Source organism: Ilyonectria robusta (genome assembly GCF_021365365.1).
Source record: "Ilyonectria robusta strain PMI_751 chromosome Unknown BGZ61scaffold_4, whole genome shotgun sequence".
Lineage (NCBI taxonomy): Eukaryota > Fungi > Ascomycota > Sordariomycetes > Hypocreales > Nectriaceae > Ilyonectria > Ilyonectria robusta.
In genome coordinates, this window is record NW_025764438.1 from 2641043 (window position 1) to 2664717 (window position 23675).

Below are 23675 nucleotides of genomic sequence, written 5' to 3' on the forward strand. Positions count from 1 at the left end.
CTCATCTCGTAAATGCAGGATGCTTTCAATCAATCCATCAGTTCTCTTCTAGAGTAAGAGGACCTCATTTTCTCTTAAGACTATCTTATTACTCATTAAGATCTGTTATAAACTACAGGAAAATTTCCGATCAAGTCCGACAAGTCTTAAAGATGCACCTCAAATACTTTGCTCTGTTGTTTGCAGCTGTCGTTACTGCACTGCCGGCTATTCCAGTTGCAGACATTAGCACCGCAAAGACTCATGCCGCACCGGAAGCAGGGCTCGTGCTACGAGATTACAGTGCTGGTGTCAACTTGAAACCGAGGTGGAAGGCCGATTTATCCGGCAGAACTTTCGTGGGTGGAGGATGGACTGTGGTCATCAAGGAATGGACGCCAATGTTTACATCAAGAATACACGCACGCATCCCAACAAACGCACACGACATCACTGCGCTAGGGATGACTGTTTCGCGTTTATTCAGGCAAGCCGACCCCATGTCTACGCATGCCGGCGAAATTAATGATGGTTGGCTTATAGAGGCTTGGGCTGGAGACCTGCACTTCCCTATTCACCACTGGCCACGAGAGCTTGTATTGGCGCTGGTAAAGGCTGTTTGTTACGCGGCTAGGGATAATTACCCAGCCAATGGCTTTTTTTATGAAATTTGGTCGGCAGGTTATGGGGAGGTTTTAATGAGGCTTACTGTAACGCCGAGGTTCGACAACGGGTTTTAGATTGGAGTCAATATTGACCCGATGGATGAGAGGGCTACCAGAAGCTACCCGAGGCGACTGGCCAGCCCTCGGCAGCCATGACAACCAACAACCGTAACGGGATGAGCACGAGGGTGGTACATCTTGCGCTATTTGCGTTCTAGCCAGGAACCTCGGTACCCACTGATATGTTCTTTACTTCTAGACCTTTGCTGTTTTTCTCACTCTTTCCCCTTTAGCTTTGAGATACTTATCTTGTTTGTTTCTGCCTGGTACAGACAGTGGCTAGGTTGCAGGAGTCAGTTCCGATATATAAACTGGAGATTCACGAGATTTGTGGACGCGATTCTCAAATTGCGGGTAAATTTTATGTACTGGAAGAGGAATGCTCTAGCTATGTAGAAGTCGCTTCCCTTCCTTTACCCATCAACACATATCTATATACCAGTTCCATTTGTAGTAAGTACATTGAAGTATTAGGCTTTAATACTGCCTCGGTAGAAGTAAAAACAGTCGATGTGAACCTGGAAGGACGAATACTATGAGGTATCGTCTCATCCTGATCGGGTGGGCATTTAGCATTCGCCCTTCTTGACGGGCTCACAGTCACCGTTAGACTTGTCGCAACCGTCGTAAGCCTGGCACTGGACCTTGGGGTAGCAGTTGTTGTCATAGGTAGCCTGAGTTGAACGAGTTAGTTACGTTGGTGACATTAAAATCCGGGGGAAGATATTTACCTTGTCACCCATGTTGGTGTTGATACCCATAAGCTCACCACCGTCGATGGCAGTGACACCCTCCATGTGGACGGTACGGGCGCAGTTTCCCTTGCAGTTACCGCAAGATCGGTAAACCTTGCCGTAGTCGTTGGCGTAGAAGTTGATGACGTTGACATGGCCACAGCCGTTGTGCTGGATGACCTTGTCATCGGCGCCGTAAGCACCGCCACCAATGATGTTGGCAGTGCCAGATCCCTTGATGGAGATGGCGTCCTCGCAGACCTTCTCGAACCAAACGAACTCCAGGTTGCAGCTGCCCAAGCAGTAGACACCCTCCTTCTGGTCGGCACCGATGATGACGTTCTTCAGGGTAGCGCCGTCCTCAAGGACGAAGACGGTATCGGCCTCGCCTATGCCAAGTGTCAATATGTTGCTCAAGTATCCTGTGGGAAGCGAGTGACTTACCTCCTTCGCTCTGGCCGCTGCAGGCCTCACCACGGTCGTACTTGACCCAACCAGCGTCGAAAGTCTCACCAGCACCGATGTACTGAGGCTCGGAGAGAGTCTTCTCACCAGTAGCAGTGGGAACACCGCCCTCGTAGCCCAGGCAGGCCATGGCCGCGGGCACGGCGGCGAGGAGAGAGATGATGCTGACGGAATGCATTGTGAAGTTGGAAGTTGGTGAGACGGTGGTGGTAGTGGTGTGGGTAGTTGAAATGAATCCGATCAACGGAGAGTGTGGTAAATACAGAAAATGGAACTGAGAATGTGTGAGATTGTCTGACTCCAGGTCGTTGGTGAGGATGAGGAGAAATTTCGATGTGGAGGGGGCATCTGGGCGTATTTATCTACCATTTGAGCTTACTGCAGACATTATTCAGCCGTCACCGACGGTCCGCACCATGTTTCTCCGTCGTACTCCTGAACAGAGTGTGGATAAGCTTAACACATCCTCAGGGGTTACACCCGCTCCCTGTGCAGATAAGCTTAATGCGTCCTGCCCACTGGTCAATGGCAAGTGACATGTTCCGCTGGGAAGTGACATCTGTTGGCAGTGACATGCCCATGCTTGGTGGGAAGTGGCACACCCATGCTGAGTTGGGAGTGACACACTGCGGTCGGGGTTACCAACGCTACGTCACCCAGCCCTGTTTTACATGGATAAGCTTAATCCACGTTTCAAGGACTGCAAATTTCCGTTTGTTTAACAATTCATCCTAGTGGTTCGTTCGATAGACCTCTCAGCAGCAGATAATCCCCATGTCGAGGTCTACTTATAAGAGTACAACACGATTCCCAAGGCTCATATCCCATTGTTATCATATGTATAAGTAATGGATGAACTGAGTTTGCTTACTGCCAAATTACAGTTTTAACCCTATAAAGAAGCTAATATGTTTAATCCCCGATGGATGTTCTCACCAGGTAAGTCTCCAGAGTCCCCACCCCTGTAGATAAAACACTCGTTATTCATCGGCGCCAATCTTTTACCAGGGGGTGGCCCCTAGAAATTACCTTAATTTTACCGTCTGATGTTGTCCGGTGTGAAATCGTCCATCTGCTAGACGGAAACAGGTTTCCTGCTCATGGTTGCAGGGGTAAAAAGAGGGACCCGGTGGAGAATATTGTGGTGCCTCCTGAAACAGGCGGAGTTGATTGAAACGTAAGGGCGTTGGAGGCCTGACAGGATCTTGAGACGGATTCTGTATGAAAGCCGGAACCACGCCTAAAAATACGACGAACAGAAAGCCGTGTTCTCTCCGCGGACTGGTGGTGACCTAGACACTGGGGATTCGGACCATCGGGTCAATACGACCTTGTGCCTTACCAGGGGATGCGGACGAACTTCCAATTTACATCCGAGCGTAGCAATATTGATATCAATCCTGATAACCAAGATGAGAGGCGCACAATTATGTTTCGCATCTGCTGTGATTGCTCGGCGTGTCATATTGAGGGCGGCTGCTGACCAGTAGTGCATCATCGGATCACAATTGCGCAGGTTTCGTTGATAGGAAACGAGCCCAACTCAAAGTGAGTTGAAACCGCCACAATCAACGAGCAGACTCGAGTGTCACGAATGAGCTCAAGGATTTTTCAGAGTCCTCAGCCTTGGACTCTCGACTCGTGGCTGTGACCATCCTGTTATTCCCGGCAAGTCTACGGAGTCGCCTAATCGAGCAACGCCGATCTGATGTGCTTCAGCTCAGCAGTAAAACTGAAACTTCTTTCCGCGTTTAGTTCCGCCCAGAAATGCTCCTTATGACAGTTGCTCTTCTATGCTTGGTGGAATCATTGTGGGGGATTATCCGGGTCGCCCCCGCCAAGGCCCGCCAAGTACGCACCCCATGTAACTGAAACATGTCTGTGGTGCAAGGGTTGCGATGTTCCTGTTTGTTGCCTGCTGTATGATCTTCTCGATTGTCATGACCACAGTAATTTCATTGATACTGACGACGAGTGTCGTGCCGCGTCATCTACAATCCCTTGTACTGAATTTCTCACATCGGCAGGATCCTCATTGCACATTTCCTGACCTGGGTCGGTGGTCCACCGCCTCATGGGTCGAATGCCTGCAACCCTCCACCATCCTCAATCCTACCCTGCGCGCTGAATAAATTACAATGTTGTAATTGCAATCAAAGATGCGCCGAGTTGGTCTGTTCTAAAGAGGAAGCTATGTGCGGGTCCTTGTAACATATGATGCATCGCCACCTGAGCCCAACGTTCTGATCATTGTGATCTCCAGAAGAAATTCAGTTACCACTAAGACATACAGTTATAAGAAAAGGTCTCTTGTATCGTCGCAGTAACAACCGGGTATGGTAGAAGCGTTGGCTAATGTATCATGTTTGAGACAGAGCATCATCAATCTATCTTGTCTGGTGAGTTTAAGTATTTGTGGCCGTTGTTGATCTAACCAATAACCTACCTTATCAACCAAAATTTAAGATTTTCTTGGAAGACAAGTTTTATTAAGATTACGTATACACCATCCATTGACATCTACCTGAATAGACACAGCGAGATTGAACAACTTAAACTCGTCATTTACACTCGTAGACCAAGGAGGCTACCCTAGACTTCGGGACTTGAGTATCGTGGAGCACGTGAGATTTATTTTCTTTACCTTTTACACGTAAACACCCCTATTTATTTAATCACTCTATACCACTAGCCCAGCAGGCCCTTTTACTCCGGAGGGGGTGGGATGTGGGCATAAACGGGTGCCCCAGTACTTGCTGCATTGTAATTCTCTGGACCCCCGTCACAGACCCGGATGGGCAAGAGTTAGTCAAAACGCATAACCCCAAGGATTACAATATGTCGTAAAGAAATTGGAAATGTACAAAGGTAATGAGAGTTGTGCAGCCAAGACATCGAATGGAACCCACTTACCTATTTAGGGAGCGTTAAGCCGGAGCCAACGAAGAAGCCTGCACCGATATACCTGGCGACAGGTGGACCATTGCTGGCGCCGGAGCTTTATCCATGAACAGCTTTCTGTGTTTTCTCCACTCTTCTGTGGAGTGTCTCGGGGTGGCATAAGATGTCTGGAAGTTGGAGAGGAGCATTGAAGAAATGATTTGAGGATTATAACTTTGGAAAGAAGAAAGGGACTTAGGCTTATTTAGCCAGGGTGCGGGGAGGCTAGGATTAATGGCATCCGAATTAAAAAGCCAGGAGTCTTCCTAGTACTAATTTAGCATTTTAGTGTTTTGGGATGTTTCACTACTAAACCGATGAGTAGTCCTAGCAACCATAGCGACAGGATCCTGGTGATTGGTTTCCGCCGGTTATCCAAAGGTCCGGGAAGTCGACAACTGAGCGAGACCAAAGAGACATCGAGTGGCAAAATTACTCGTTCGATACAAGGCTCAATAGTAGCCTGTGTTGGGCATATGCGTTGATGAGTAGAATAAAGTTACGTGCAAGATGAAATCTATCACGTGTATATTTTTAACTAGCTTTTTTATTCACGAGCTATTGAGTAGATAGTGGTCTCAGACAGGTAAGAGAAAGGTTGTGCAAACTGTGGTTTGCCCGATTCTACGCTACACGAGGATTGACGCTTCTCTGTGGTCCTCCCCCAGATCATGTTTCGAGTTTAGTGAAGATGGACGTGGGTTGTAAGGATCCCTAGACACCACAGAAATATTCGTGGTACGTTATCTTTCAAAGTGCCGTAGGATATTGTTGAAGGGGGCAGCAAAGAAACTAAATATACCAATTGTGCTGATGGAAATCTGAGTGTCAATTGCTGAAGCTTTAATTGTCGCAAATCGGATAGTATCGAATATAATATTTATGATGCCCAAGAGGAATGTTGAATAAACTCCAACCTTTAGCGACCTCTTCATATTCAACCCTGGAATTATGAGCCAGGGTAAAGAGAAGACTACAAATATTAGTGTTTTTCTACCTCTCAGCCAGCTCGCTGCGCATCTCACCTAACAGGTCTCCAGTGATGTGCAATGTCCAGTTCGTTATGAATACCACGTTACCCAAACTGACTGGACAGGTTGATTGAGTTGAAAGGTCCCTAATCGCACTTTGTTAGTCATTTATTAATGGGTCTTTACTTTTGGACATCCAAGGAACTGACCAGTTGGTCTCAATTGGTAAGCAGATGAGACAAAACAGAAGGATGCTGGCTGCAAAGGATAGAGCAACGTAGATAATCGTTGCCCAAAGGAACATTCTCCGCTTTCGCATAAAATTGGGGAATATTTGCAAGTACATGGACAGTAGTGCAGCTTTAGAGAAGTATAGGGTCATGTAAAAGGGGATGCTTATGAACCAGAACATCTAGAATGTTTTATAAGCATCCATGTTGGCTTCGCTAGAAATCTACCCAGTTGATGTATTATGGATGGGATTTACGTACCTCCAAAACGAAGGATAGTTCTTCGGCATCTCCGGTAAAACCCTCCATGGTCGTCTTCACTTGCGGCTCAAGTGCACCATGTCGAGTAAGCACAATATTCATAGAATTAAGGCAGACAGCAGAAAGCCAAGCACCGCACATCAGAACATCACTGATCAATATTCTTCGATGTTGAATGTTGAGGCGGAGGTTTAAGCGAGCGATGATAACTGCCGTGGCGATAAGGATTAGAATCCAACCCGAAACCTGAATTGCGCCAGAAATTTGTCAACAACGAACCTTAACAATGTAGATGGGAGACCGAACCAAGATGGCCTTTGGCCCAGGGGGTTTTCCTCTCATGATGGCTAGACTTCCTTGATGTGGAGGTTGATAATTGCCGAGAGGCAACCGATTCACTTGAGAGTGAGAGAGCGGGGATCAACCGGCCCGTCGGGATTTACGTTCTTCGCTCACCTGAAGCGCGACGCTCCGATGTATATACTGGTTAGAGGATCGCCGACTGGAATGACGCGTGTCTGTTCGTCGCCCGCTCGCTGTAGATAACGCGTTCTCGGCCCGGCGAAAGGTTCAGTGGCGTTGTACTTAACACCACATCAACCCCGGTTATCTCTGCGAACAGTCCCCAGTTTGCGTCCAGTCGCAGCCTCTGCATTCCTCCGCACGCCTTGTTCGAATTTATATCGCCAGTACGGAGTAGGCGGGGGCAGTTCGCCTTCTTCCGAGTGGAGTTGATCACTGCGGAGCTTAGAAAATCATGAGAGATGGGGCGCGACTTGCCACCTGGTAGGAGGCAAAGCGACGCGCAATTACTTGCGCTTCGGCTTGGATGTGCACATCATTACATGAGATAATATTGCGTCTTAAACACTGCGACTAACGCCGGATTCCAGTCCCCTAAAGCTCCGAAAGAACATCCCGCTACTCCCCGATCAAAATACACCATTCGCCAGAGCTGATACCCAAAAGTAGGCTCGAAAAATGAGAGGCCACTCGCATAAGACTAGGTGGAAAATGCAGGCCCGCAACTGAAAAGGATCAAGGTGTCTCAACACGCCGAATTGAGGTCTTTAGCTGTCCCAAATAGCCCCATATGCAGGCATTCCTCTCGTCTCAAGTCCATATACCACCTTCTTTGTGATCTTCTCGTTCGCAATAATGATGACAGCCTCCGCTTTGAACCCTTTTGCCAAGTTAAAGCCCATCTTGACGAGATCTGGGCGACCCAGTCTTTTGGTGTCATGAATGACGGCGCCAGGCACTTTGTTCTCGATGGTGTCGCAAAGATCGTGCCCAAATGCCTTTTCCGGTTGAGACGTAGACCAGATGAGCTGGGTTTCGCAAGATTGGTTCTGGATATGCCCCAAAACAGGCCCAATGCCTGATCCCGTGGCAATTAGGACCACCCGATTGAAGAGTGTAGCGATACGCATAACGCCACAAGTAGGCACGCCGCGAGTCCAAATATGGGTTGGTGCTTGCTGTATGGTTGACTTGGTCCAGTCTCCCGCATTCGAGACAATAAGGGAATAACCCTTTGGGCGTCCTTTGCTAACCTCTGGGGCTGGGATAGTGGCGAAAGAATGCCACTCTAGCAGAGGACGCTTAGATAGACGGGTGAAAGATCCGTTGACGGGCACTGTGTAATCGAAATGGAGTCGCACAGCGTGGTCTGAGAGGACTTCTGCTTGAACAGGCACCTTGCGGAGAAAGAGCCACGACGAGGCGACGCTTGCAGTGGCAACAGCGAGGAGCCAGAATGAAGCTGACCGCACGCATGCACCGCCAAAGGACATGTCTACACCCTTAGTGTCGTTGCAGGCAATGAGCACCTGGGCCCAAAACAGACCAAGCATGGTCCATCCGATCAGGCGATGTGTTTTCTCGAACAGGTTGTGATGCGTCTTGCGTATCGACGGCCACGCAAGCACGAACATGGCGAAGAAGAGAGCTGAGAGGACCCAGGACACTACTTTTCCACCAAGAGATTGCTGGCCCCAGTTTGTGCATGTCGATGTCATACAAACAATGTCGCCGATATTGGAAGCCAGGAGCCAAGTACCAGCGCCTATCGCGGCGCCGGAGTGAACGCCACCAAGATGGTATATCTTCGCGCATCGAGTTCGGATGCAGAGTGGCCAAGATTTTGGCACGCTGCAGGCAATAGTATATAGAGCATTGATGACAAAGTCTTGTCGAATGAGGACAGCAATGGCGAGGTTGATGGCTATGATCGTGCTGATCCATTCTCTCTGGATCCCAGAAAACACAAGCGCCATGGTTGCTGCGATGTTGAACACGCCGACTAAAGTAAATAGACGACGGTAGACAATGAGGGCACGGTATCTTAGACCACGGACGTGTTTTCGGATCCTCTTCTCTGGAAGAGCAGCTTCTAGGTCGATATCGTCTTCGACTGCAGTGACATCTGACTTTTCAGAAGCTGAGCTGTTCTGTGTCAACGTTGATGCTGAGGAGTCGGACCTGCTGTGACCCAAATGAGCGGCTTTAGGATAGCGAATGGGCACTGTGGATGTCTCCTGGCTGGAGAGAGAGTTCCAATCAGCGGCAGCCCCCTTCGCCATGAGAGCTTTCTTGTCAATCTTTCCATTGCTCGTCATAGGCAATGAGTCCAGCAAGTGGAATTGAGATGGGATCGCATAATACGGCTGACGGCTCTTGATGGATTTCACCACCACCTCAAGATCACAGTCCTGGGGCGTGAGAAATCCATGAATCTCCCCGTTGACGAGAACAGCAGCCGCTCTTTGGACAGAAGGGCAAGAGTCGAGAGATGCAGTAACCCCGTCAAGCTCTACTCGGAAACCCTATAATTGTTAGTAATCTACAGGCCAATGACGTTTATGATCACCATACCTTGACTTTAACTTGGTCATCAGCTCGACCCAGGATTTCTATGGAGCCATCGGCGTTCCATCTGCAAAGATCTCCTGTATTGTACATTTTGGATCTATAACAATTAGTAAGTTGCAAAGATTTTTCATATCACACCTTGTATCTTACCTGTCGTTTTTAAAAGTGTCAAAGACGTATTTTTCAGCCGTTGTCTGCGGCAGAGCAACATAGCCACGAGTCACGCCTAATCCACCAGCCCACATAACGCCAATCTCACCAATTCCCACAGGAAGGTTGTCATTGCCAATTAAGTAGACGTTGTTGTTTGGTGTCGGCACGCCGATAGATAATCGCTGGCCGGGCTGGTGTCTGTGCATCGTATTGACAATAGTGGTTTCAGTTGGGCCACAACAATTGTAATAAGTGCAGTGAGAAGCCCAGGCATCCGCAAGTCTGGGAAATAATCAGTATTTTATATTGGACAAAGAAGCTGCGGATCACACCTCTGAGAAGAAGGTTCGCCAGCAGTAGCCACAAGCTTAATGTTGGGGTAGTCCGCAGGTGTGTATTTGGCGAGTATGCTCGGGGTGCATATAAGAACATCAATCTGGGGGAAGAGTTAGAAGAAAATTGCCTCATGAAGAGTTTTAATACCTCTTGCAATGCTCTTTGCCAGTTTGAGCCTCGGAGAATCAGGGTGCCTCCGTTCACAAGACAGCCAAGCATTTCCCACGCCGCTTATAGAGTTTCATGTAAGTCAACGCGATCAGGAGATGTTAAATTAGGACGCAACTTACCCATGTCGAAGCTAATGCTCAAAACTTGACCAACACGGGTACCTGGCTTAATTCCTAGATCCCCTGGTGACTGGCAGATGAGGTTTGTGACATTTTGGTGGGTGACATCGACACCTTTGGGTGTACCAGAGGTTCCTGGCGCGTTCAGTTTTGCCTTCTCATACCTACTGAACAGAGCAAAGGGTTACACATACCTGAGGTGTAGATCACATAGCATCCGTCATCTGGCCTGACGGGGCAAGGTGGTACTCTGTGAAAAGAGTAGTGATCCGTTCCGTCATGATCAATTTCATCGATCGCGATTACTTTTGATCCAGGAATGTGTTTCAGTCGATGAAGAGTGGACCGCAAAGCCAATACGGTGCACCCACGAGTTTGATCTAAGACGAATTGTAGTGTTGCATCTGGGACGACAGTCCCATCAAGGGGAACATATTGGGCTCGGCAAGAGAGAACAGACATGATGCCAACCAGCATGTCAATACCCCTCTTTACTACAAGAGGGACCCGGTCTCCTGGAACAACACCTAGTTTCCGCAACTTGTGTGCGAGTCTAGCACTTCGAGATGCCAGTTCCCCGTAAGTGATACTTGCCGGTGGCTCCATGGACAGATCCCGAGCAGCAATATCATCAGGACGTGTAGCCGCATGGTGAAAGAAGGCGGCAGTGAGTGTTGAGAATCGCGGGGCATGCAGGAGCCCGTAGCTGAAGGATATGGGCATTGACCGCCTGCAGGCTACTTGTGATTCTGATGATTTCTCCATTTGAAAGGAATACCGGCGAGGTTGGGTTGACGTAGACGGAAGGCCTTGTCAACAAATGACGGTGTGAAGGGCAAGTGAGCTAAATGCGAGCCAGAGGAAGTATCATGCAAGCTTGAATACGAGTGTGTAGAGTTTATCACTGCAGTCTAACCATTGCTTAAATAGGTTCCCCAATGATTTGGAATGCCTCCGCTCTTTTTCGGCATCACACAAGGTCTTGTCGTCACTCGTCTTCAAGCCAGGCTGAATCAATGCCGAGATGGCTGGTTACCCACCTGAAGAGTGAACACATGGTGGTTCCCATGCTCAGCTGCATATTCAGAGCTACTAGTTCCTTGTACGTGGCAGCCATTGTATGCCAGAGGATTCCAACACTCAGCTTGATGATCTTTTCCCTTAATTGCAGTAGGGGGTGGGCCACTGCTGCACTGCGATCACAGCAAATCCCACCTCTCTACCAAGGCTAAGGTGGTTGGGAACACTTTGGGGATACATTACAGGTCATCAGTTGTCGATTCACTGTATGCTTCGACTAAACCAACTCACATGACAACGGATATCCCGCTCCGCAGCTGATATTCAGAGCTGGGAAGTTCGCTAAGCGGCGCATCGCGGCTATAGCTGCACGAATAGACCCATGGTCCGGGAGCGGCGCGCCAAGGAAGCTAACAATCTTCAAGATCTGCGCGAACTGCAGCATCGTGCTTGGAGACGTGCAGAATCTCGAACTAGTGTCAGCTAGACAAGGGGCTGGGAGCCATGATTAGTCGTTCGCATGCTCTGATGATGGCTCGGCTAGGGCTGTGAGGCTGTGATCGTCAGCCGGGACTGTCCTGTCAACCGCTAGTAGCTCTAGTATCTGCGTACCGGGAGCGGTGAAGTTGCCATTTCTCGCTGTCTGTCTTGTTGAAGCTTCGGACTTGGTTCATTTATCGCCGATTTCCAAGGATGAATCCTAGCTAGTGAATCTGCTAGTGAGAGCATGGTTTCCCGCCCATCAGGTGGAGACTTGTTAGCGCCAGGAGGCCGTCCGGAACCAAGCTGAACGCGCCTTGCTCTGGTACAAAGATGGACAGATCATCAGTGAGTATTGCCGCATTGAGTGGCTGTCAACCAGCCTCCTCTGTCAAAATGGCTCAAATGGGTCGACGATCAGTCAACCGAGCAACCATCAAAACCCATTCCACCACGTTGGTTTGTAGCGGGACCTAGCTGATGTCTCAGTTGAAGTGTCTCGCTATGCTCGATTCTCATGCTGAGTCCTAGACATGGCTTTGCTACGTGTCAATTGATCGACATTCACAGCCCAATTCTTCAATCACGCCAAATGGCACCAGTCAATCACGCCCGTCTCAGCTGCGAGTGAAAATCCGCCCTTTCACTCCTCTCCCCTCTTCACCTTTGCTTTAGCTGCATTTTGTCCAGCCTCATCACCAACCTTCCCAGCTCGCCTACCTCGGTTCTACTGTGACCCAATCCATACAATGACTGAAGAATTGATCATCTGTTCTACTACGGTAAACGGAGTACGAGTTCTCGCCTTCAATCGGCCCACCAAGAGAAATGCACTGTCCGCAGAGCTGATCTCGGTCTTCTTGGAGCAGCTGTCGACAGCGGCCACGGACAAGGCGGTACGGGTCATCATCATCACCGGTACCAGCACCTTTTTTTCTGGCAAGTATCATGTAGAATATTCCATCAACCTGGACATTTCTAACTGTCTCCCACAGCCGGCGCCGATATCAAAGAGATCTCAGAGATGGATGCAGAGACAGCACGCGGCTGCCGCTATCTGAGGAACCTTTGCGATGGGATGCGCGCCGTGTGCAAGCCTTTAATGGCGGCAGTTGAGGGAATAGCGGTGAGTGATTCAAGTCCAGCCTCGCCAGTTAAACTAGTCACATATGAAGCACGACTGATGCATGTTGCCGCGCAGCTTGGTGGAGGCTTCGAAGTAGCTCTCATGGTAAGTCCAGCCGATCCTCGGCAGTTCGAAATTCAAATACTAGATTGGCAAAGGCGTCGTCCGCTGACGTCAAATTACAAATAGTGCGATCTGATCTTCGCTTCTAACATCGGCCGCTTCGGTTTGCCGGAGGTCACCCTCGGCTTGATTCCTGGAGCAGGTGGTACTCAACGCTTGACTAATGCTGTTGGGAAGTTCAAGGTATCCATCCATAACCTCAACCAACCCCTCTCTTCATGCTAAGTGCATCCACTGACTACATGAGGGATATAGGCTATGCAGATGATCCTTCTGGCAGCACCCATGACCGCCACCGAGGCACTCTCGGCGGGTCTCGTTGCTCAGCTGTTCGAGCCTGGAACTGTCCTTGAGAATACTGTCGAGATAGCATCGCAGCTGGCAGCCTCGAGTCCAACGGCACTGTCGCTGGCCAAAGATGCGGTATCCCGAGGTAGGTCAACTGCTTACCATCATCACATCTTGAATATTTCTGACAGATATCTAGCGGACGAGCTCGGTCGTGACGATGAGTTTGAACGGAACCTGTACTATTTCGCATTCGGAACCCAGGATAAAAAAGAAGGCATCAGGGCATTTCTTGGAAAAGAAAAGCCCAATTGGAATATCGATTAATTCGCCATTTTAATACGGGATTCCGGGTGAGAAAAAAGAAGTCATCTAGAAAGCTAAGACTTCCGTATCAAGTTTATACCCTAGCTTATTGCACGAGGCTAATATACACGTCGTGACTCCGAGATTCTGTTAAGTTGCATCGCGTCATGAATTGCACTCGACACTTCCGACCTTTTTCATTTTCTAGTCAACGTAGTAATACATCCACTATGACGTTTTATGCATTCAAGGTTCTCAGCTAAGCCTAAAAGAATGAGGGAAGAAGTATAGGCAGTAAATATCGCCAATTTGAATGGTCTCACCACAGCTAATGCTTCCTTGGACTGTGATGTTTTCATCGGCAAAAGTATCCGAACCTTGATCATTTAAACAACGCTGATGACATAGTGGTGGCGACAGAAGACGTGGTGCAGCTAATCCAATATAACAGGTAACGGTGGCAACTCCAAGGATCGTAATAATTCCTGGAGTAAGGCCGAGGACATTCAGGCAAGCGGGAAGCGATAGGATATCCAAACCTAGCTGACTAGTGATGAGCTATTTGGAATTGAATTAGTCAGTCGTGGTCATATGTTGCACGAATGTGATACTGCTTACCGAAAAGAGGGTGTGCCATCGACTCGTGGTGCGGTAATCCTTCCTGTTCTCGCCGCTGAACATTCCGCCGCTAACGTCTTCATCGGGGCCAGACCCATGACCGGCTTTGTCATCGCTACCAGACTTAGTCTTATCATTATCCCTGTCTAGCGGACAGGCGGTTTTGTTGGCTTCGTCCGGTGAGGAGTGCATTGTTGCGAATGGCTGCTTCACTGGGTCGATTATTGTTGGATCTAATATGTAGTCCGTTCAGACACAAATCATCCTATTTGTTGATCTCGGATGAGCAATCAGGAGGTTGGCTGACGACTGAATACGGGGAAGTATGAATGAAATTGATTACAGGTGGTTGTGACGGTCGAAGTGATGTAAGTAGAAGGCTTGAGCGGTCTGAGAGAATAAATATAAATTTACTCTTGCCTCCAGCACCTATCCCCTATAATAGATTTTCGCTAATATCGGACCTAATGTACTTTGTCTTTAACATAGTGTTAGGTTATATACTTAATAATTCCAACCCGTAAAAGTAAAGAAGGGGCTGAAAACTTTGACCCAAATGACGCAGCTGGTGAATCCAATACTGTTTGTTGGTGGCTATAACGCATGATAATCCCAGCAATCTGAATAGGGCTCCTGTTGCAAGGTGCTAGGAGTGATTGGTCAGAGCAACCCCACTAAGTGGCTCCGCTCCAACGTACTAGACGGCGGCAGACCGCCCTTTTGCTCTGTTAGAAATCAAGGCTCATTCATACCGTTGACGGTATGCGCTTATTGGGGAAATCGCGCAGCTCGTGACAGCTCCTATTTTGCAGATTTCAATAAATACATATTTTCAACTGAGTGACCCCACTTGGGGCACAAGGATACCAGGTGCCGCACTCTTGGACAATGCCTTGCAGTTTGCCTAGGCTGCATAGCCCAGTAGCTTCGCCACAACAATCGACAAAGCCCAACCTGAGACTGGTAAATACAGACTCTCATCATCTTAGGGTCATCTATCGACTCAATCCTCAAACCTACACCAAACCTTCCCCAGCATGAGGCTAATTTGTGCTCGAACCGTTGTTCAAGACGGCACCATCTCCTTCGAGGAGTTCTACAGCAACATCACTCCCAATTATGCGATTCTTTCACACACTTGGTCACATCTCCAAGAGGTCACATACGCGGAATGCAACTCCTCCTCCTCTAAATCGAAGCTCGGGCACTACAAGATCCATAACGCATGCATTCTAGCTCTGAGGGACGGCATAGAGTACGTCTGGGTTGATACATGCTGCATAGACAAGTCTAGCAGCGCCGAGCTGACGGAAGCTATCAACTCTATGTTTGCGTGGTATCAGAATGCAACGATTTGCTTTGTGTATCTCTCAGATCTTGCCGATATTGGCTCATTAGAGTCCTGTCGATGGTTCCGTCGCGGATGGACATTGCAGGAGCTCATAGCACCACGATACATGAAATTCTTTGACCAGACGTGGAATTATATTGGAAGTAAGGGTACCCTTGCAACGCGTCTTTCGGAGATCACGTCAATCGATATCGATGTTCTGAACCACAAAGCGCCCCTGTCTTCCGTATGCGTCGCGAAGAGATTTTCCTGGGCAGCTAACCGCGAAACTACTCGGTCCGAAGACAGTGCTTATTGCCTACTTGGGATATTCAATATCAACATGCCGTTGCTCTATGGGGAGGGCCAGGGGGCATTTCGTCGTCTACAGGAAGAAATCGTTCAGTCAGTTTACGATTTGAGCCTCCTCGCGTGGACACCGTCTGAAAGCATGAGCGGCGACTTCTGCGGCTTTTTCGCTGAGTCTGTCAAGGATTTTAGCTCATGTTCAAGCGTGTACTCTGTAACAGACTTCCAATTTGATGAGGGCGAAATGGAGGTCACAAACAAAGGGCTGAAGCTCAGGACGCCAGAGTATATACTGGCCTACGATGGTTTCAGATACCGATATGCCCTGAAACTGAACTGCATGGTTCCAGGGCACTCTGAAGACTTTTTGACGGTACCGATGCGCAAGCTTGGGCCCAACACATTTATAAGAGCGCGGGCTATGGATGAAGTTGCCTCATTCGATCTTCAGCCTGTGCTTTTTGAGGAGAATGAATTACACACCATCACCCTTCTCACGAAATTGCCAACCGCGAGTGTTCCCCGGGGACTGAACATCGTCTCATCCAGCCGCCACACGCTGGTTCAGATCGAGCTGCCACCGCAAATCCCGCAGGATGGGACACACGAGAGTCCTCTTAAGTGTTGGGATGTAGAAGACTGCGCTTTCTTCGGGAATCAAGGTTCTCTGCAGAATTGGGGTGCTATGAAATTTGGAAAACAGCTCATGTTCCTTTGCTTCTGGCGTCGATTGCTCAACCTAGACTGGACGTTCGAGGGGACGCTACTTACGACAGCGGACAAGGGTTTTGACGACCTTAGTAGGCATCTATTCTTGTTTGCAGAAGAATTTGGCTATCAGGCACCGACTGTTGCTGATCTGTACAATGATTTGTGTTGTGGGCGGGAACATATCACTTCCGTGCGAAGCAAGGTTGAAAATAAGTGGAACAGAATTTGGTTCAACACGCAACGTGTCGATGATCTAAGTATGTGTAGTGGTCCTCGGTGGAGAGTCCAAATTTTTATGAGTCAAGGTTGAAGTTTAACCTCCCAGTTAGGCTACGTTGTTACATAGATGCTCTCCTATTCAGAGGTTTTCACATCACTCTTACAACCACAGGGCGATTCAATATACAAACCTATCATAGTCAGCAGATTGAGGCACTAAGTTATCCAATCCTGTGCCTATTGGCTTTTTCCCGTCAGACATCCAACCTCCCCTCGATTTGCGGACGTTTGGTTACCACGACCAACGACCCTCAACACCTTCCGGGCCTATCAATTCCAGGTGGCAGCCTTTTCAAGCCCACGATCAATTTCGTCTCCGGCAATATCCGTGGCATCTCGGTGGTGGCAGAATACGGAGTAAGTGGCTTGCAACCCTCTCGGGTTTCTCATCCTGTCGCTCGCTGATCAAATCCTCGCCTAGGTCAAGACAACTCAGGTCAGACAATTTGGTGACAGTGTCAGAGAGCCTGTTGGCGATACCCCGGGCCATAGGGTCCAGTGCGTCACTTTTCACTGAGCTACTGCCCCCGCGTTATGCGCTACTCAACTACTTCAGTATCTCAGAGTCTCTACAACGTCATACCACCTCAAACCCAAATACCAAGAGCTCTTAAAGCCTACGTGAACCCCTGGGTTGGGGAAGAATACAAAATTCCCGCTCGGCCCTCAGCTAACCACTTCCCAAGTTTGATGGTCATTGCTATCGGGGTTTACATGACCGCTGCAAATATTCACACTGTCTCCGAGGAAATACGCGCATCTTTCACACGGGCATATTCTAAAAGCCTTTGGCATCGATGTGAACGCTCTGAATACGAACGTGCCTATGACAGCCAGCGATCCTATTCTCTTCATTGAACGGATATCTACTCGGTAATCGGTAGAGCAGGAAGCTTTATTTGAGGAATGAGAGAAAAGTATCACACATATCGATTTTGTCGTAGTTAGTCTCATCGTAACATTTCATCGTAAAACAATCGGTTTTCTTATCGCCCCAGGATTGGGCGCAAGGCCAGTAGTAAAAATAGCTGGGATAATAATACGGTATCCATAATTCGGGCCGACAGATGAAACAAGGTGCTTAAGGTTCCCAGTGAGTATAAACCTCACCACTATCCCAGGGGACGGTTGCATATCCAACTTGCCAAATATTAACGGTTCCGCCACCAAGGCCGGATACCCTCTAAAGTAGAACAGCCCAACTTGGTATTGCTATAATATCGTCAAAGTTTCTCGAGATGAATAAAACAATTACCACCCACTTCTTCTCGTGAATTTCTAGACCTAGCGTTGGCCCAATTTAAACCCACTCCATCCCTACTCTCCCTGCGAGGCAGAACCCATATCATTGTAGGCACCTGTGATGAGAAGCCTTCAGTCACCGCACGTGGTAACGGACCCTCTCGGACACGAACACTGGCTCTTGTTCAACTCCCATGAAATCGAAGGCTTCACCATCATCAGGACTTCAACTACCAGACAACCTCAATAAACTGACCCAGTTTAGCATCTCCACAAGTCCAGTCTCAACCACTGTCATAACTGATTTGTGAAGTTTTGCGCAAATCTGGAGAAGCTAAGCTGAGTCAAGTTACTGAAGTTCTACGGTAGTTGAAGCTGCCCGTTTGCTACAGGCTCACCGCATTTCTCAGAGCTTACCCTTCAGTCCTTGCCTTTCGTGGTCGTCCTCTTTTCCGTCGTGGACAGCTCGTGTAGTGAGCTATGATGCCTTCCCTTGTTGAGAATTCATGCCGATGACCGTTGTTGGGTCGCCAACAGACGAAGAGCTCGCTTCCGTCGTCGCAGCGGGACAGATGATCTTTGAACTTCTCTTCCCGAATGACCTTACCGCAGCTACACTGGAACTGCCGTCGTGGTCTGATGTGCTCTTTGAATCGAGCTTTGTTCGAGCTGCGAAGCTCCCCACACGCGCATTGATAGGGTCCGTCACAAAAAGGCCCCGAAAATTCGGAATCTCGTTGGCCTGAGCATCGAACACAGGAGCATCGACAAGTTGGGCGTTGATGCTTCGAAGTCAAGTGAGTCCTTATCACCATCCCATTAGTAAGTAATCCGGAAAAGGGCCGAGCGGTCTCATACTCCAGTTCGTGCTTGCTCGGGAATTTTCGAGGACATCTTTGACAGTAAACGAAGGCGGAGGTTATCGATTCGGGGATCTCGGTTGGTTTATCGATATGAGTCGGGGACGGGAGGAAGTTGGAGGGAATACTGGGCCCTGGTCGCGTCTCGGGGGACCAGGAAGCCCTAGAGTCAGAGAACACTATAGGGTTGAGAGAGGACAAGTCGGGATGCGTTGAAGGGGATAACAGAAGCGAAAGATTGTGGTCGTTGAAAAGTTCATGAGCCGTATGAGGGCGGTATTGCTGGCCGGCGGAGCATTCAGCGGGTGTGTTGAACAGGATGTGGTCCGAATTGTGGTAGCCAGCGACAGTCAATTGTCCTTGCTGATCATCACCAGAGTGTTCCAAGTTGTCACATCCGTAAATGCCTATCGGTGCGTCTTCGTAGTAGTCAATGTTGCAGAGCCAGAGTTCGTTTCCGAGAGGGTCAAGATCGTTTACCACGGTGCGAAAAATATCATCATTGGTAGCCGCTTGAATTGCTGTACTCGCAGAGTGGAATACTCTGCGAACAAGCCGAGCTCAAGTAAAAGAGGTTGGGTGAGGCTAACGTGAATCCCAGGAGGAAGGGAGAGATAAATGCGTGGATAATGGACGCGCCCGTAATAAGAACCGGGCAAGTAGTATGAAGGGGGGGGGGAAACTCCAAAAATGCTGCTGGCTGCTACCGCCTTTGGCAGCCAGCCAGCTGAATCTTGGAGGTTGATAAATTCAATCTAAAGAAACTTGTGTCAATCGTGCGTTTTATTATCTGTCGTTCCATGAATGTTTAGGTAATCTAGGTTGCCAACAGGCCAATTTCTTGATTCGTCGAGATGGAAGTGGTGGAGACAACTGTAGGCCAATTTTCTGATTCAAGAGTCGAACTACCACGGTGGATTTGCGTTGGCTCATGGGACGGTAGATACTTCACAATAGGAGGAAATAAACACCTCATGCAAACAGTAGTCATACAGAGACAAGTAATCCATCATCGTCAATTCGCCGAAAGCACCAAAACCCTGCAACCAAGTGGCACTCGTCGCCCTTTCAATATACAGGCAGGTGAAGGTATTGCCTTCACATTGAATGAAGTGGTCGTGGTTTGTGGACAAGTACTTGAGGTTATCATGTAAAACCAGGGGTTTTTGACTTCTCAAAGTCCAAGTCATTTTAACAAGAAATGACACCCAACACACGACGATTTCTCAATCACCGACGCCGGGTTGTGCGTGTGAATATTTCAGCCTTATACGAGTTCACCGCAAAACAGTCACATTTTTTTATCGCCCCTGGATTGGACGCGGGAGCATTGAATAGCCGGTCATGCCATTCCAGTGAAAATAACGCGCCACGATAGTCAAGTCTATAGAATACCCACTGAAGGTCGACATGGTGTGGGGCTTGCTGCGCCCTTGTCTTGACTTTGACATGTTCGGGCGCGAGCGGAAAATGAGTGGGCCTACTGTGGGAGAATATATCTACAAGAGAAATCCCATTATCAGATACGATACTTGAAGTAACCCAAGCTGCACTGAGTGAAGAGAGTACAACCTCTGCAAATTTCTTCAACTCTTCATCCTTCTATTTTTACCTTCATCATGTCAAACTCATCCGAGAACGTCGTCATCGTCGGCGCTGGTATTGTTGGGTCTGCATTGGCCCATTTCTTGTCTGCATCATCTACCAAGCGGAAAATAACCCTCGTCGATCGCTCTCTCAAGGCGCTTGTCGGATCTACTGGCCATGCCCCTGGCTTCGTGGGCCAGTTCAACGAGTCCGAGGTACTTACCCGACTCGCCATCGACACAGTCCAGGAATACACCAAAATTCCAGGTGGTTTCAACACCGTTGGCGAGTTGGAGGTAGCTTACAGTACCTCCGGAATTGACAGGCTGAAGTCAAGGTGCCTAAAAGCTGCCAGCTTAGGTCTCCCTGGCGAGATTGTTAGCATTCAGCGAGCAACGGAACTTGCCCCGGATCTCGTCAAGGCGTCGGATTCAGGAGCCGCACTTCACTTCTCAACAGATGGAACCGCAAATGCGGGCAGAATCACATCCTATTATCAAGAATGTGCCAAGAATTCCGGCGTGGAATTTTTAGAGAGGGATGTGACCAAACTTCTCGTCTCGGGAGGCCGTGTCGCTGGTGTCGAAACACAGCAGGGGGGTACCAACCAACAACTCCATGCTGACAGAGTCATCTTGGCGACAGGAATCTGGGCTCAGGAACTTTGCAAGAGCCTCGACTTTCCAATCCCCGTCGTTCCCGTCGGCCATCCCTACATGCATGGCGAAACCAGGAAAGTGAACACCCAGACTTCGCCCTTTGTGCGATGGCCAGAAGCACACGTTTACGCAAGAGATCACGGAGATTGCTACGGAATCGGAACTTACAACCACAAACCTATCCACTACGAGCCCACGAATGGTACAGCCATCGGCAACTGGATTCCCGATTTTGAAGATCCCTTGAAAACAGCGATATCTTTCCTGCCGGAGGCCACAGGGAGCGAGTTTCAGGCCGGGAAAAGCTTCAATGGCATCTTCTCAATGACTCCTGACAATATGCCACTGGCAGGCAAGGTTGAATCTGTCCATGGGCTATACTTGGCAGTTGCAGTTTGGGTCACACATGCTGCGGGCACTGCCAAATTCATCACCAAGATCCTGAATGAGGATGAGGTGGACCAGGCCTCTAGGGATGCTTTGCAGCCAGAGCGGTTCCGCGGACAGGACTTTTCAGCGCTGCAAGAAAAGTCGCTTTGTGGGTATAATGAAATTTACAAAACTGTTGGAGCTGATGAAACGGCTCTGTGAGAGACGGGGTGAAAGGAGTCGAAGGTGAAGCAGAGAAGTAGGGCCTAACGACTTGAGCGAACATATACAGTGAAGCGTTACAAGGCTTTACAACTGAATTAGCCACAGGAAGCTCTTTGAATACTCGTTTGGTACACTACTCACCGACGTTATTGCGGTCGAATATTTTTGTTTCCCAATGTCACGTGGAAATTTATGCGTTCGAGCCGTTATTCTCCATTCCCACCACCATTCCCTGGCTCACCAACCACGCGCAGCTAGTCAATGCGCCATTTTATGAGCCTCAACTCTTTAATTTTGCGATTCTTATTCATTATTAGAATTCTGTTCCGTTAGAATTGCTTGTGGTGATGGGTGGCGAAAATAATAGGTAGTAGTGTTGGAATACTGCGCAGAGCCTTACCCTACACACCTAGAACCAATCAATTTTTTTCCTTCTTGGACGGACATACAATGTGTAGAAATACCATGAAAACATGGACTCTTGGACCAGAACGTCGTACAGGTTGTTGTACAGCTATGTCCCATGTCCATTACTTTCGTGAATGGACCACATGTTGAACTGAAGCAATAGTCTCAAACTTGATATAACGTCTCGCCTTTACGCGTTGGACTCTTTGTGGGCATTTTTACGAGCAAGGGATACGCAGGCATCTCATTTATCAGGCATGGACATGCACGTTGACCAAACTTCTTCCTCACGTCCGGGGCAAGCCCCGGGATGTAATGAAAAAGAAAAGGAAACACGCCCGTCAGACGTCCATCAACACCCACCCCGAGCGCGCGCCCGAAGGCAGACCGCAAACGGGGTCGAGATCATCAAGAGGTGAACATCTCTCTCTATACAGCAACCGCAAAGCAGCACCGCCGTCCTTGCGGACAGAGCGAGAGGACCAAGGTATTCACTCTAGGGTGTCGAGGATATACACTCATCAACCAGGGTGGGATCTGTGGCTCTTTTAGGGAACCAAGAGGAGGTCGAATACTATAGAAATGATTCTCCTGCGCAAGGGTTAGCGAGCTGCGTGCGTGGTAGCAAGAGATCGTCAGAGAAGCTAGTGCAGGCAACTCAGAATAATGAGATGCGAGCGCTGGCTGCCCTGGAGACTGCTCTAGTAGGGGGAGGCTTACTGAAGTATTGTCGACGTGAAGAAGAAAGAAAGAAAAAGTCAAAGGAACGAAGAGTCGACGATATTTTATACGAGTCTGTCGGTGGGGCGGCCACTGGTAATCTCACCGCCTAAAAGTCTCTGGCGGCAGAATTCTCTTCCCAGCCGCGAAGTCGATGGCTGGGCAATATTACGTCGTAGCGAAAACTTTGACGAGACATGGCTTTTTTAATCTCGGTAGAGCCTTAGCCTTGATTTGTTCTCCTCTTGTGGACACGACCCTCATTTACTCTCCTCTTTTAGTCTGAGGGTTGCTCTTCAGCCGCCTGTGACAGGCTGCCGAGCAGGACACCTTGCCAGCTCTAACCTTGGATGAAAACAACAGTCTCAGCACGAACTTTCACCCTTTTCTCATGATAACCCTCGCAAATATCTCCGTCATCTTGTCAAGTTGAGCCTCGCCTCACTGTGGTAGATGATGTTAAACAAATCCTCCCCAAAGCTAGCATTCACCAATGTGCTCAACAACTCTATACCGCATCTCTTTCCACTGAACCAATCTCCTTACAGGACTCACCAACCACCTTCGGAAAATCCAGCGCTCGCCCGCCATCCACCCCGTAGGGATAGTTAGTGTTGCGAGCGGGTCAAAGATGGAACCATTGGCAATAGCTCCCTGCATGATACTCCCGCTGTACCGCACACTCACTCGCGATTGAGCCCATGATTGTTGACAATACCAAAGCCCAATTATCTTGTGCCGCTTGTTGGGATTATAGACAAAGATCCCTGCCATTGACATTGAGAGGTGTCGCGACTGCGTAATGCCCGACGTTAGTCCCGATATGATGCATTATGAAAGCCGCTCGGGAGAGACTACATAGGTGGTATATTTGTGCAGCATGCACTTACCCTGTGGCAACAATGTCGCTGAAATGTGTTGCACTGCCTAAACTTGTTAGTCTATTGTGAGGTCGAAGCACCTGGACATCTAATACGGCGAGGTCATGATATGGACGGCTTGATGTGACAACTGTCCGTGGAGCGGCATCGTCTTGACGGAGATTTCGGACACGTCA

General features: G+C 48.8%; 9 protein-coding genes across 9 annotated transcripts; 4 read left to right on the top strand and 5 right to left on the bottom strand.

The window, feature by feature from the left end:
• Nucleotides 1-152: 152 nt before the first annotated feature.
• BGZ61DRAFT_474772 (uncharacterized protein) lies at nucleotides 153-719 on the top strand (the record flags this gene model as incomplete). Its single annotated transcript, XM_046248609.1, has 1 exon — nucleotides 153-719. One exon carries the CDS (start codon nucleotides 153-155, stop codon nucleotides 717-719), a length of 567 nt encoding a protein of 188 aa, XP_046108958.1.
• Nucleotides 720-1273: 554 nt separating this feature from the next.
• Nucleotides 1274-2081, bottom strand: BGZ61DRAFT_529365 (family 3 polysaccharide lyase; the record flags this gene model as incomplete). The annotated part of the gene is made up of 3 exons (XM_046253389.1): nucleotides 1274-1378; nucleotides 1436-1827; nucleotides 1883-2081. The coding sequence occupies 3 exons, from the start codon at nucleotides 2079-2081 to the stop codon at nucleotides 1274-1276; spliced, it is 696 nt and encodes a 231-aa protein (XP_046108959.1).
• Nucleotides 2082-5120: 3039 nt separating this feature from the next.
• Nucleotides 5121-6647, bottom strand: BGZ61DRAFT_491579 (uncharacterized protein; the record flags this gene model as incomplete). The annotated part of the gene is made up of 6 exons (XM_046250448.1): nucleotides 5121-5170; nucleotides 5646-5816; nucleotides 5869-5960; nucleotides 6024-6226; nucleotides 6306-6551; nucleotides 6585-6647. 6 exons carry the CDS (start codon nucleotides 6645-6647, stop codon nucleotides 5121-5123), a joined length of 825 nt encoding a protein of 274 aa, XP_046108960.1.
• A 550-nt stretch (nucleotides 6648-7197) lies between these two features.
• Nucleotides 7198-10681, bottom strand: BGZ61DRAFT_384778 (AMP-binding enzyme; the record flags this gene model as incomplete). Its single annotated transcript, XM_046242710.1, has 7 exons — nucleotides 7198-9133; nucleotides 9183-9276; nucleotides 9330-9614; nucleotides 9665-9768; nucleotides 9816-9898; nucleotides 9959-10093; nucleotides 10153-10681. The coding sequence occupies 7 exons, from the start codon at nucleotides 10679-10681 to the stop codon at nucleotides 7376-7378; spliced, it is 2988 nt and encodes a 995-aa protein (XP_046108961.1). The 3' UTR covers nucleotides 7198-7375.
• Nucleotides 10682-12069: 1388 nt separating this feature from the next.
• Nucleotides 12070-13615, top strand: BGZ61DRAFT_445870 (ClpP/crotonase-like domain-containing protein). Its single transcript, XM_046245143.1, has 6 exons — nucleotides 12070-12397; nucleotides 12454-12584; nucleotides 12660-12689; nucleotides 12774-12890; nucleotides 12963-13140; nucleotides 13195-13615. Exons 1-6 carry the CDS (start codon nucleotides 12208-12210, stop codon nucleotides 13320-13322), a joined length of 774 nt encoding a protein of 257 aa, XP_046108962.1. The 5' UTR covers nucleotides 12070-12207; the 3' UTR covers nucleotides 13323-13615.
• Nucleotides 13557-14111, bottom strand: BGZ61DRAFT_474777 (uncharacterized protein; the record flags this gene model as incomplete). The annotated part of the gene is made up of 2 exons (XM_046248610.1): nucleotides 13557-13859; nucleotides 13920-14111. 2 exons carry the CDS (start codon nucleotides 14109-14111, stop codon nucleotides 13557-13559), a joined length of 495 nt encoding a protein of 164 aa, XP_046108963.1.
• A 623-nt stretch (nucleotides 14112-14734) lies between these two features.
• On the top strand, nucleotides 14735-16826 carry BGZ61DRAFT_445871 (heterokaryon incompatibility protein-domain-containing protein). The gene has a single exon (XM_046245144.1). It carries the CDS (start codon nucleotides 14957-14959, stop codon nucleotides 16577-16579), a length of 1623 nt encoding a protein of 540 aa, XP_046108964.1. The 5' UTR covers nucleotides 14735-14956; the 3' UTR covers nucleotides 16580-16826.
• A 685-nt stretch (nucleotides 16827-17511) lies between these two features.
• Nucleotides 17512-19840, bottom strand: BGZ61DRAFT_515295 (uncharacterized protein; the record flags this gene model as incomplete). The annotated part of the gene is made up of 6 exons (XM_046252237.1): nucleotides 17512-17760; nucleotides 17811-17906; nucleotides 18047-18124; nucleotides 18398-18575; nucleotides 18649-19194; nucleotides 19644-19840. The coding sequence occupies 6 exons, from the start codon at nucleotides 19838-19840 to the stop codon at nucleotides 17512-17514; spliced, it is 1344 nt and encodes a 447-aa protein (XP_046108965.1).
• A 316-nt stretch (nucleotides 19841-20156) lies between these two features.
• On the top strand, nucleotides 20157-21839 carry BGZ61DRAFT_445875 (FAD dependent oxidoreductase). The gene has a single exon (XM_046245145.1). It carries the CDS (start codon nucleotides 20270-20272, stop codon nucleotides 21485-21487), a length of 1218 nt encoding a protein of 405 aa, XP_046108966.1. The 5' UTR covers nucleotides 20157-20269; the 3' UTR covers nucleotides 21488-21839.
• Nucleotides 21840-23675: the final 1836 nt, after the last annotated feature.